The sequence below is a fragment of the Amborella trichopoda genome, chromosome 6, assembly GCF_054954075.1.
Source record: "Amborella trichopoda isolate Santa Cruz 75 chromosome 6, AtrichopodaSantaCruz75HAP2 v2.0, whole genome shotgun sequence".
Classification (NCBI taxonomy): Eukaryota; Viridiplantae; Streptophyta; class Magnoliopsida; order Amborellales; family Amborellaceae; genus Amborella; species Amborella trichopoda.
In genome coordinates this window covers 53,913,035-53,925,952 of record NC_142341.1, presented here as the reverse complement: position 1 = coordinate 53,925,952, position 12,918 = coordinate 53,913,035, and the positions used below count along the sequence as shown (strand labels likewise).

Genomic DNA, 12,918 nt, shown 5'->3' with positions numbered 1-12,918 from the left:
CTAGGAAATGCGTGAATCTTTTCTCCGAAATATAGATACCTTAGGATATATTCCCTTCGTATAATTCCTTGGTGGCATGCAATGAGAAATGGAGCATCAACATATGAACTTATGCAAATATGGGGCTCACTGGTTCTATGTTGATGTGTTCTTTGTTGAGATGGGAGATGGAAACTTTATTCTTCCTTGTTGCTTATCCAAATCAGTACCCATTCTCATTCAGGATAGGGCTGATTTGGAAATGTAAGGGCTCTATCTATCAACTTTAGAGCAGTATTTCTTAAGTTTCTAGAACTGGTAACATCTCTGTGAATTTCCAGGGGTTGTTGTACCTTTTAAAATTGACAAGCCTCTACCATTTATTGGTCTTTTTTTTTTAAATTGAGATACTTAGCTGTAGGGATCTTCATGGATAAAAAGGACCACAAACTAGGCTTTCATATAGCTATGAGCAACTCCTGCATGCATCCGATTCCAAGTTAGCTAACTCATCTGCCACTGTAATTGCCTTCTGAAAAATGTGTTTAATAAGTAGTTACTGAGAACTGGTCTTCGTCCTGTTAGTTCTTTAAAAACTACTGATGGCTTTCGAAATTTTCTAGATCGGTGGCAGTATGACACTTTATGAATCTGATGGCTCATCTGTAGACTGTAGTTACCCCTATCTTGCCACTGTTTTATTGGTTTTTAAATGCTGGAAAAAGGTTCTTCTTGTTTTTTAATAGAAACTTCATTGAAAGGGATGTCCAATGCGATAACATATAATAATCCCTTTGCCGGAGCCCTATATGCCCACATTAGTTAGGCAATTCGTTATTGCATTTCCAGTCATGATGCTAAATATTCAGTAAATGCATATTGAGAATGAAACTATAGTTCTATAAAATAAATCCCTTTTGTCCATGTGATCTTGGGATTCTCGTCTAAGCCAACAAATCAAAGCTAGCTAATCACTTTAGATAATGGCAATCCTCAAAGTTCTATTTAGATTTCTCAATCCATCCAAGACTGTGTTTCTTCAGCCAAAGAGCCCTCAATACCAATACTTGTGCGTGGAACTTTTGCTTATTGGGCTCTAGATTCTTTAGCTTCAAACATTCTAGCTTTGCATCCCAGCCATTGACTCCAAATAATTGCTAGTACAGCTTCCCACAAAAGGAAAACAAAGGAGGATTGAAAATTTGAAATACCACTCAAACAGGTGCTGAATCATTTGAGGGAGTACCCCATAGTTTTAAAAAGTAGATCACCCAGCGCCTAGGCGGTCCAGAAGGCCTGGGCGCATCGCCCAGGCCTTGGCGGCCAAACTAGGCGGATATCCCTAGGCACCCCGCTTAGGCGCCCGCTCGGGCGGCCGTCCAGGGCCTGGGCCTTGCCCAAGGGCAGAAATGCGGCTGCTTGAGGGTATTTTGGGTCATTTTTTTAATACTAAACAGACAAAAATATGGGTTTTAGCGTCATTTGAAACTTAAAACCCATTAGAGGTTATTTTAGAGAGAGAACTCAAAAAAAAAAAATAACATTCTACTAGGCCACCCAGGTTCTGGGTGCCCGCTTAGGCGCTGGGCGGCCTAGACCCCCCCGACCGCCTAGGTGCCACCTAACGCTTTTTGAAACACTGGAGTACCCAATGCCAATTGAATCCATCGAAAGCACAAATCCTTGTTGAGAAAGGGTAGTGAAGAAAACAAATGGTTGCTAGGTTTCTTGTCTGATTGCTATTGCAGGTCTTGCCTGATTGGCTGCAGTAAATAATCTCTTGTTGTTTACCTCAAAAAATAATAATTTCTTGTTGTATCTCATAATGACAATACTGGAGCATGTTTGGTACGCGTAAAAATATTTTCACATGAAAGAATTGCCCCATATGATTAGGTGTGGGAGTTTTTTCACACCAACTAGCAGCCAATTGGTGTGAAAGAAATGCGCTGGGACCTATTGGTGCGAAAAAATTCTCACACTTAATTACATGGGGGAGTTTTTTTTTATGTGAAACTACTTTTGCAAAAATATTTTCACACATACCAAATGGCATTTGATTACTAAGGGATCCTCAATAACTGAGTCTTTAACTTTGAGCTGAAGGATCACATTCTCTTTCCTACAACAATTTGCTACTATGTAGCATCAAAAAAGAAAAAATTAGCATTAAAAAAAGCAAGTTGCTATTTTGTGAAAGAAGCCAGAATTTCTATTACCTTCCTTGAGCCATTTGATCCTAGATCTCTAAAACCAATGGGTTTCTTCTTGTTTCAAAATTCTATCGAACTCTATCAAGCAACCTGAAGGACTCTAAAGCTCTTTTAGTGGCTGAGAGTTATCTATTCTAAGAACGTTGAGGTGATTGATTTGATTGTGATTTAGATTCTTTCCTCACCTGGAAGTTATCAGGCTGGATTTGTACCATGGCTTTATATTAAATTTCAATAGCTGAAGCTTCCTGCTTAGTAAATCTGTACCCAACCCAACTTACGACCTGGAGTGAGGACCACCAAATTGGAATTAAGACGAACATCCGGGTATTCCCATTAGGATAGTTCTGATCTTTAAGGCTTTCAACCACCATATTCACTTTTTGAAAGGAGAATTATTGAAAGCAGATGTCTAAGCATGATCCATGGTTGACGTCATGCTTCAAAAGATTCCCTAAAAGTTATTGCGTCATTTGGGGAAAATTTACGTCCAGCCCTCTACAATAGCTATCCCTTGAAAAAAAACTTAAACTGTTGAAGCAAACACATGACCCTGAATTTCCCACCTTCACGTCAAGAAACCCCCCACGGGCTTTTATTTTTTATTTCATCCCGAAATACGCTTACACAAGGAAACTATATTAAAAAAGAAGAATAAAAGTACAGAGATCTTTCTCACTCTAGCCTCTTTACCCATCTCTCTTTCCTCTTTTCCCATCTTCCTCTCCACCACCTTTTTCACTTCCCATCTCTCTCTTTGAAGGGAAATTTAGCAAGAGGACCTTGCAGGTGAGAAGGCCCTTCGCATGAGGTCGTGAATCTTGACATTAGAGTTCTACCTTTTTTCTTTGTCTTTGCATGGTTTTGCTAGATAGAGAGTTGATATGAGATTATGAAGTGTTCGATTTATAGAGATGGAATTGGCTGTTTTTAGAGGTTCAAGATTAAAAAATGGTTAATGAGAGATATGGGAAAGAGAACTATGCAGTCTTCGTTGAATGGTTTTGCTAGATAGAGAGTCGATGTGAGATTACTAAGTGTTCGAATTAGGGGAATGGAGATGGAAGGGGCTGTTTTTAGAGGTTCAATATGTTAACATGGTTGATGATGATAGATATGAGAACGAGAACTATGCATCTCCATTTGTACAACAGAAACATTTGTACAATATATTTCGATAATAGCAGTCCATGTCAAAGCATTTCTTTCAAGTAGTTCATTGAATAGCTTAAATGCCTCTTCAATTGTACAACATTTATACTAGACTTTCAATTATTGGCTTTGTAGGAAAGCATTAAGTTCTATTCCAATGGGAATTATATGAGCATTTAATTGCATCAAGTCTGTCCAATAGCTTAAGTGCCTCTTCAATTGGACAAAATTTATAGTTCAATTGCACTATTGGATTCCTAACAAAGTATCAAGTTATATTCTAGTTATGATTATGCAAGCATGTACTTGCATCCTCCTATTAAAGCATTGAATCTTTGAGAATTTGGGATCGCCGAAATGAAAAACTCATGGAATTCATCGAAACTTCTCAAATATATAGATTGGACCATGGACAAAGCATCCATCAAAGCAACATGTTCACCCTTGTAAGTGGCAAATTGTCAATCTCATTTGAATTACAACTAGATCCACCTTTTTGTTTTGGTGGAATTATAACTAATTCCATGCTCATAGCCTCATACGTTTCCTTTTCTAGTCAAGGTTGGGCGGGGTTCAGGTTACAGAAAAAGCTTCAACTGCTGATCAAGTGATCCTTCGAAAAGATATCTTGTGGTACCAAAGGTATAGAATCACCGAAACACCAAATTCTTCCACATGACAACAAACCACAAATAGAGGGAGAATGCGATAATTTAGACAATACTTAGCAGCTGTACATATAGGTGGTTGGGAGTGGAAGCAATTCGAAAGAACCATTGTCGAATTCTTCAAAAAACTCTTATCGTGAATGACTTCTCATTCCTTCATTTACTCAGGATAGGTCTCAAAGGTTAGTAATACCGTTTTATAAAGATGAAATCTTTAAAGTGATTAACGCCCCAGGCCAAGACAAAGCACCCGACCCTGATGGTTTCTTGGTGGTCATTTTCAACAAAGTTTTGGAAACCATGAGACCAGATATCCTAGCCTTTATTCGACCGAGTTCTTTGAGAGAGGGAGAGTCCAAAGGGCCATGAAATGCTACCTTCATTGCTTTAGTCCCTAAAGTTGAGGGTGTTGAGGACTTGAAAGACTTCGGACCCCCAAGTCTACTGAATAACTCATACAAGTTTTTCGCCTGTCTGCTGAAAGAGGTCCTTAAATTAGGTGATCTTACCAAATCGAGGAGCATTTGTGAAAGGTAAGTAGATCCTGGTGTGCACCCCCGGTGCGCTTGTTTGCTTGATTTGTTTCGAACTTAAAATGTAATGCACAAACGAGAAAAAGTACAAGCGAAGAACAAACAACTAAAATTTAATTAATGTAGCAGAAATGTACTTACAGAAGTGGTGGGGTTTGTCAATCTCTTGAATTGGAATATGGCCGATCCTCTTAGAGCTTCCATTTTATATGTGCTTTTGGGGAACACCCTCTTGACAATTTGACTTGTCGACACTGTGATGTGGGATTCGATGCCAAGGTTTCTTGTGGGGAATGTGGGCCTGCCTTACTGGATTTAGGCAAGAAAAGACAACACACTTCAACACCAGTGTCGGTTGCTCGAGATGTATTCTTGTAGCCTAGATCTTGTTCAGTTGCCTCAATCTCCCTCCTAGGTGTTCGGGGATTTGGGTTTTTATATGGATATTTTGGGTAAAAATAATTTTTTGGATTTTTGGATAATTTTGTGTTTTTTGCTATTTTTGGGTGATCTATTTTTGGAGCGTATTTTGGGGATTTGGAATTTTGGTGAGGGGTAGTTTATAGGGTTTTATTTCTCATTCTAAACTGTTGGCTTCTGCAGGTCCTCTCTTTCTAAGCTTCCTAATCGAAGTTTCTAACCATTAGTAAATGAAGGTTGATGGGTTTATATAGAAGGTTTAGGAAGCATGGGTGGAAAATCAACAATGTAGCTCATAGGTGGGTGTATTATCAAAAGTTGGCTTGAGTTTTCCAAATTGACCATATGGAGTGGTCCAGAGTTGGGAAATATCATGAATTTGTCTTTAATTCATCCAATCCCCACATGTTTGATCAAATTTGGTCCATAATTTTGTAGAGCAAGTTGCTATGTTCGTTTTGCAACCAATTTGGATAAAAACTTCTAGTATTAAAGGAGTTATGAATAAATTTGTGGGTTTAGCATCAAACTTGTCACCACAAAACTTTGAAGAATCATTCTTGAAGTATTGGAGAAGAAATTTGGATAAAAAACTCCAAGAATGAAAGGAGTTCCAATCATTTTATTGGCCATTTTGTAGAATTTAGTAGTCTTCAGTTTTCGGGCAACTTCTCTCTATGATCCGGCCCCCAATTTGATTTTAAACCCAATAACAAATTATATGAATGTTTTTTTTTAAAAAAAAAATCATATGAATGTTTAAAGGGTTGAGTGAAGACTCTAAAAGGGCAAGGGGAAGGTCCAACAGGCATGGATGGAAGTAGCGAAAAGAGATACGGTGACTTACAGTTTGATTGAGGGTATGGCCCTTGATAGAGTGGAGTGGTGGAATAGGATTTGCGTAGTTGACCCCAAATAGTTGGGACAACACCATGTTTTTTGAATGATCTAAAAGATGGGTCATTTCTCAAGGGCCAACTACTCCTGTTGTATATTTTAGTGTAAGTAAACAAATAATTCTATCAACTTTTCCACACTCACACACACACACATACACAAAAGAAAGATTCGCTTGTAAAAGTATTATTTTTATAAAAGAAAGGGTGTTCTTGTCTGAAACTGTCCTCCTAAAGCATTATTCGGGGGTCTTTTTTTCTGGAAAGCACAATTTTGGGCATTTGCTGGTTGTTTGTAGGAAGAATTCTAGCTTGGGACCCAATGTATCAACCGTTTACAAATTGAGGGCATGGGGTTCTTGGCATATACTTGATCTAGAGAGAAATCCCTAACTTACCCTGGCATGGTGACCTCTCCTATGAACCCCGGCTAAAGATGGTTTTCTCCTTTTCTCCTATTGCCTTCTTGATTCATCATGCACCCCTCGATGGCCTTTCCTGTTTCCTTCTTTTGCTTGCATCCTCTTCCCTTGTACAATGTGCATGGCCCATTTTGTAACATCCAAAGTCTATGCCGATGTTGAATCTTGTGTTCAGCATCAATCTGATGCAGCCTTCCTCCGTACAGCTCAACATCAATCTTCTGTTTAACTGTTTAGACTTTATGCCCCAACCCATTCTGCAAATCGAAAGCCTATGGTGATGTTGAATCTTTTGCTCAGCATCAATCTGATGCGGCCTTCCTCAGCCCAGCTCAACATCAATCTTTTGTTTAACTGTTTGGACTTTATGCCCCAAACTATAACTGCATTATCTCTCCTGTTTTTTCTTGTCCTTCCATAAACCCAGTTCAATCTTTTCATAACCTGCTGATTCTTGTACCTGAATCCATTTGGGCTTTATGTTTTACCTCTTAGCTCCATTGCTAGTTCGGTACTAGTTTTTCAGCTCCATCTGCCAGTTCAGTGATAGTGTTTATTTTTTAGGTAAGTTGGATTCAACTACTTTATTTTTCGTGTTTTCTATATTTCTGTTTTATTAAATAGGTTGGTACTTGACTGTTCAACTCACTGTACTTGTTGCCATTCAAGACTCAACTACTTGGCTAACTTAGCTGAGTGTATAATGGCTCCTGAATGACAAGCTTAACTTCAAGGAACCTTACTACCTTGGGAAATCTTTCATGTCTGCATGTACTTACAGCTCCATTAATTGGATAAAATATGCACTTTGAGTACTTTCTATTTTGGATATCATTGAGCTTTTACAGATGATGTAACAGTCTATGCACTGCACTTGTATGCAGAATCTGAGGATTTTGTACCAATTCCACCTGCTGTTTCAAAGGAACAACCGAAGGGCTTATGGGATGATGAAGATGTTGAGGAAGACAATGTGAAAGAGTCTTGGGAAGATGAAGATGATGCTCCCCAGGTAAGGGTCATTATTGTTGTCATTTTCACTAAGCAGGACCTTCATCAGGCTCAGGATTATGGAACTGGATTTGATTGAACAAGCACTAATGCACACTAAATATTGGACTTATATTTGCTTGTGTAGTGCATGGCATAATCTAAACTTGACTACCCTTCAGAGTACAAGACTAGTTTTAGAATGTGTTGTGAAGGGTGGATTTGCCAAATAGGTGATTGCATGTTAATAAAAACGTGTTTGTTAGGGGGGCTTAGTCATGGAGTATGGGCACATTTCAAATTATTACTAAAAAGCATTAAGTAATTTTTTTCATCTTTAGAAGGGCATAATTGGAATTTATAAGGGTATTTGTACAAATAAGGTTCAGCGATACTTTAAAAATGCCGTTGTATTAGAGTTTGAAAACCTTACTTAATGTTTAAACTACTTGTGAAAAGCAATTGTTCACAAAAATCAATAATTTTAATAGAAACAGACATCACATCCTCTTTTGGTTTTGTATTTTAAGTGGTTTCTATGTATGGGCAAACCTTATGGGATAATCGAAACTACAACTCTTCAAAGTACAATGATTAGAATGCAGTTTAAATACTGTATTTTTCAAATATGTGGTTGCTTTTTTTTAAAAAAGCTGTTTTCATAGTTAGTTTGGTGCAAGGGTTTATGTGAGTATTACTAAAAGACGTGGGTAGTTTTGTTTTCTTTATACGAACATATTTGAAATTTGCCCTAAAGGAGGGTAATTTTACTAACAAATTCTCCAGACACTTTGAAAGTACTGGTGTACTTTTATGAAGTTTCAAATATACCCCTACTTAATGATTAAGTTACTTATAGAAAGCAATTTTTTACCAGATAGTAATGACTTTTTAATGAGTAGTATTTACTAAATGCACCCATCTCAACTTATTCTAATATTCACCTTATTTCTTTATGTTACTTGTTAGTAAATAGTATTTACCACATGCTTTTGAGGGGTTGTTTTTTACCTTATTTCTTTATGTTACTTGTTAGTAAATAGTATTTACCACATGCTTTTGAGGGGTTGTTTTTTACCTTATTTCTTTATGTTACTTGTTTTTAACCCCTGTATTCTGAGGGGTTGTTAAATATAGATGAACCCTATGCACACACATATATTAAACTTATCATATGCTACATACAACTTCATGGACAGTTTTTTCCCTTTAAAATGCACTTCAATGATAGTTGAGATGAGTCATTTCCTCTACTCAAGTTTTCAATTACTTGCAAGTGAAAGAATGGTTTATTACCTGGATCCGTTGTATTTTGCTTGCTGTCACATGTCGACACACATAGAAATTCATTGACACTTGGCTGTATGTGTTTGATGACATCATCAGTTTTTTAGTACGTTTCGACATGACAGATATATAAGAGTTTGGCATTTTTTTAACACATGCTTAAAGGCTTAGGTTCTAGAGTGAAAGTTAAACCCAATGGCATTGAGAGTTCAAATCCTATCAATGAACCCTTTTTGTTTTTAAAATTCTTTTAGCTTTTCTATTATAAAAATACAACACTGTCACCAGCTGACCGAAGCAGGGCTCGAACCTCGGACCACTTGCATATGAACGAAGGTGCTACCTCAGAGTCGCTTTGATGTTATTCTTTATATTGACATTAGTTTAGATATAAGGATATCCTATTCAAAATGCAAAATTTAAGCAATGTGGTGGGGTTTGACATGGGACATCTCATGAGGGTGGCTGTTTAAACAAGGCTGCCAACTCAGCACGTCATTTTGAGAGAAACAAATTTATAGGAAGTTATATCATATGTAATAGTATTATTTAAAATATTGGTTATACGAACATTTCGGGAAGTACTGGCATTTTAGCCTTGCGTACTGGACACTCCGACTGTACTATACGAACATTTCAGGAAGTACTGGCATTTTAGCCTTGCGTACTAGACACTCCGACTCTACTAAATACAAACATGCTTGTGGGTATCCATGTAACACTGCTATATGGATCATAGTGACCTCCTTTGTTGTTCCCCGATTGCCTGAAATTGTGATCATGGTTCCGAATGCCTTATTTCCTACATAATCTCTATTACTTGTGCAACTGAGATATAAGTGGACAATCTAACCACACTACCCCTGCAGATTTCTTGAGTTATACATGTTGATCTTGCTCTTTTGAATCATGGTATACATAATTTGAAATGGTGGCTTTGCATTAACTTTGTTTTGGCATGTTTAACTAGCTAATAGTTTATCTGAATTCAGTAGCTCATGCATAGAAACTGGTATTACGTATATAGGCTTGCATGAAATTTTGTTCTGATGCCATTTACATTGCTATTGGGGAGCTCATTGATGCCTGATTAGACTCAGAAATGGTATTGCATTTAATTTGAAATTCAGCCAAAGAAGTCAGAACCTGCTACTTCAGAAAAGACTGCTCCCGAAGCTGTGCCAAAAGTGGGTGGAAAGAAAGGGAAAACTGCCAAAGTAGAGGAGGATAAAGTAGCTGCTGACCCCATAGCAGAGAAACTACGTCAACAGAGGTAAAAAGAAAACCGTGCCTGTGTCGTCTTCATTAATGGAATGTGGTGGATGTGGTTGTGTGAAACTTTTCCTTGCCAGGCTTGTGGAAGAAGCTGATTACAAATCTACAACAGAATTGTTTGCGAAGAGAGCTGATGAGAAGTCCCTCGACAATTTTATTCCCAAGACTGAGAATGACTTCTTGGAGTATGCTGAACTAATCTCCCATAAGCTTCGGCCCTACGAGGTATTTTGAGTTCTAGCATCATAATGTTGCACCCCACCGGTTTCTTCACCCCAGTACTGAGCAAACTATTTCTTCCATTCCAGAAAAGCTTTCATTACATAAACTTGCTCAAGGCCGTCATGAGGCTGTCTATGACTTCAATGAAAGCTGCTGATGCCAAAGAGGTGGCTTCTTCGGTCACTGCAATTGCGAATGAGAAACTCAAGGCAGAGAAAGAAGCCAACGCTGGGAAAAAGAAGACGGGTATTTGTTGCTTGTTGTCCTGTTATAGTGTTATTGGTTTAGCGTTACTTTACAATGAAAAAGTATACAATGAGACTATTTATCTTTGGTATGAGGTGGTCACAATTAACCTTGACCATTGGATGTGAAATTAGATTGCTGCATTTATTCCATTGACTAATCTCAAACTTTAAAAGTTTTCGAATTTTGTGACTCACCCAAGCTATCAAATTTCATATCGGCTAGTTGTAAGTAATTGTGACCTCCTTGTATTAAAGGTAAATGGTCTCATTGTATACAATCTTTTTTATAATTATGGGAGTTTCATGTTGACTGAAAAGACATTTCTTTCACATGCAACAGTTAAAAAGAAACAGCTCCATGTTGATAAGCCAGACGATGATGTTGTTGGTGCTTATGATGCCTTGGATGATTATGATTTCATGTAAACTTACGGGGGTTTCTTCCTTTTTTTTTTTTTTTTTAAGGCTAAAACCAAGCAGAAAATATTGAAAGCCCAATGTCGTAAAAATGGGCGTTGTCTAGATGCAGATAAACGCTTCTAGAGGAGATTGCTTACGAGTGTCTTTTGAAGTTTTGCGGCATGTGGAATGAGGGTATCGAATGAGTGTTTTGAGAAATTCAGTTTGAGAACTTGATGTTGTGGTTGTTATGTTTGCACTTCCCCCTTGCAACATGTCTTCATTCTTTTGAGACCTCCGCGAGTCCTCACTTTTCGTTTCGTTTCGTTTATTTATATCCTTGCTTTGCTTTGCTCTGCTCTAAGCACTGATACATTGACACCAGTATGGGTATTGTATCTAGCACATGTTTCGTGTTTAGTAATGCAGCCCAAGTATCCAGTATAAAAAGTAATAAATTAATTTTTTTTAAATAACAATTTAGAAGTTAAAAAATATAAATTTATTATGAGAAATGATCTTATAGGACTTTTTTCTGCGAATGTGTGTAGGACTCTAAAAGATCACTATTGAATTAGATACGGATTTATAGAAAAATCAAGTCTCACACTAAATTTTTTAGAGTGTTAATTTTAATGGTGATTTTTTGGGGTTCTACATACAGGTAAGGAGGGTTGTACTTATTCATTATTTATAAACAAATTAAATATATACTATTATTTTGAACACTTTCTACAATCATGTTGGTGGAACCATTTATAATTTACACATCTGTTATGGTGTAAGTTTGAATCTTGCATGACGTTATTCAAAACTATTTTTTTCTTTTTTAATATTGTTCAGAAAAACAAAGTTATATAAAAAATTCAAAAAGGGAAAAAAATCCCTCAAAAACCTAAATCAAAATCTAAACAAAATGTAAAGCCTAGATTAATTTGGCTAAAAAAACACTTTTTTGGTGTGTTCTCTAATTTTTTCTTTTGAGATTGTTCATTGGAATAAATAGAATATATTTAAAAATAGGTGTGGTTTCTATAAGGTTGCAACTTTGAACAATCCAATAAAGGCGCACCTTCAAATTTTATTATAACATGTAATTTTGGTGTAAAAAATTTTAAGGATTATTTTAATATTTATTTTTATATCTAATTATAAAACTATAAACTACAAAATTGTTAAAATTAAGTAGATTTATAAACATATGAAAATTTTGAAAATAAATGGTCCAGATAATGTGTTGTAAGATGAACTATTTCTGAAACTCAAAATTTTTTCCTTTTTTTGTCGTATCTTTGATTCTACATTTAAAGTTGCACCCTATATAAACATTTTCCTTTAAAAATTGAGGTCAAACAAATGGTATTAACATGATTTTTGAAAATTATTGAATTAAATTATTACAACCGTTATATATATATATATATATATATATATATATATATATATATATATATTGTTTAGAGTTAATGACCCCTCAAAATATAAAAGTTTAAGTTAGAAAGGGATGTGATGGGTATATTTATCAAAATAATCATTATTTTTTATTAAAAAATTATTTAAATAGATAATTTACCATTAAGCTAGGGCAAATTTGAAATTTGAAATTTTCAACAAAGTACAATGATATTTTGGAAGTTAGTGTCTTGGAATTTTATTTGTAGAGTGTCATTGTCTTTTAGTTAAAATTTAAATTTTACCCATTATGGAGATGATAAAAGTATCATTTGTTTTGTAGTAATATTTACAAAAATGCCTCCAAAAATAACTTTTTTAAAAAAATAGACTACAAAATTAATAAATCCACCATTCACAACTCTCTCTATCTTGAACCTTTATAATTTGAAGGGTTGTGAAGGTTAGAATATCATATATATATATATATATGGGTGTGGTTACTGTAAGGTTGCAACCTTAAACAATCCAATTAAGGCTCACCTCCAAATTTTATCATAACATGTAAGTTTGGTGTAAAACATTCTTAGGATTATCTTAAAATCTGTTTTTATATCTAATTATAAGATTTCAAACTCTAAAAATGGTTAAAATCAAGTAGATCTATAAATATATGAAAATCTTGAAAGTGGACGGTCTAGATAATGCGTTGCAAGATGCACTACTCTAGAACTAAAAATCTTTTTTTTTTTATATATTCATATATCTCAATATCAAGATGATCAATTAGAAGCCGTTTTAATATTAAAACAATTCTTTCCG

The 12,918-nt window shown here is 35.8% G+C and overlaps 1 protein-coding gene across 16 annotated transcripts in view; it reads left to right on the top strand.

The window, feature by feature from the left end:
* LOC18448777 (uncharacterized) overlaps positions 1-10,923 on the top strand; it is a 72,427-nt gene extending 61,504 nt beyond the window's left edge. For all 16 annotated transcript variants that reach the window (XM_088869496.1, XM_088869497.1, XM_088869502.1 and 13 more), the window contains 5 exons: positions 7,168-7,295; positions 9,691-9,833; positions 9,913-10,060; positions 10,144-10,303; positions 10,646-10,923. In XM_088869496.1, coding sequence (XP_088725622.1) covers positions 7,168-7,295; positions 9,691-9,833; positions 9,913-10,060; positions 10,144-10,303; positions 10,646-10,731 — 665 coding nt within the window. In that variant the 3' untranslated portion in view covers positions 10,732-10,923. The remainder of the gene's footprint in view (positions 1-7,167; positions 7,296-9,690; positions 9,834-9,912; positions 10,061-10,143; positions 10,304-10,645) is intronic.
* The last annotated feature ends 1,995 nt before the right edge of the window (positions 10,924-12,918 follow it).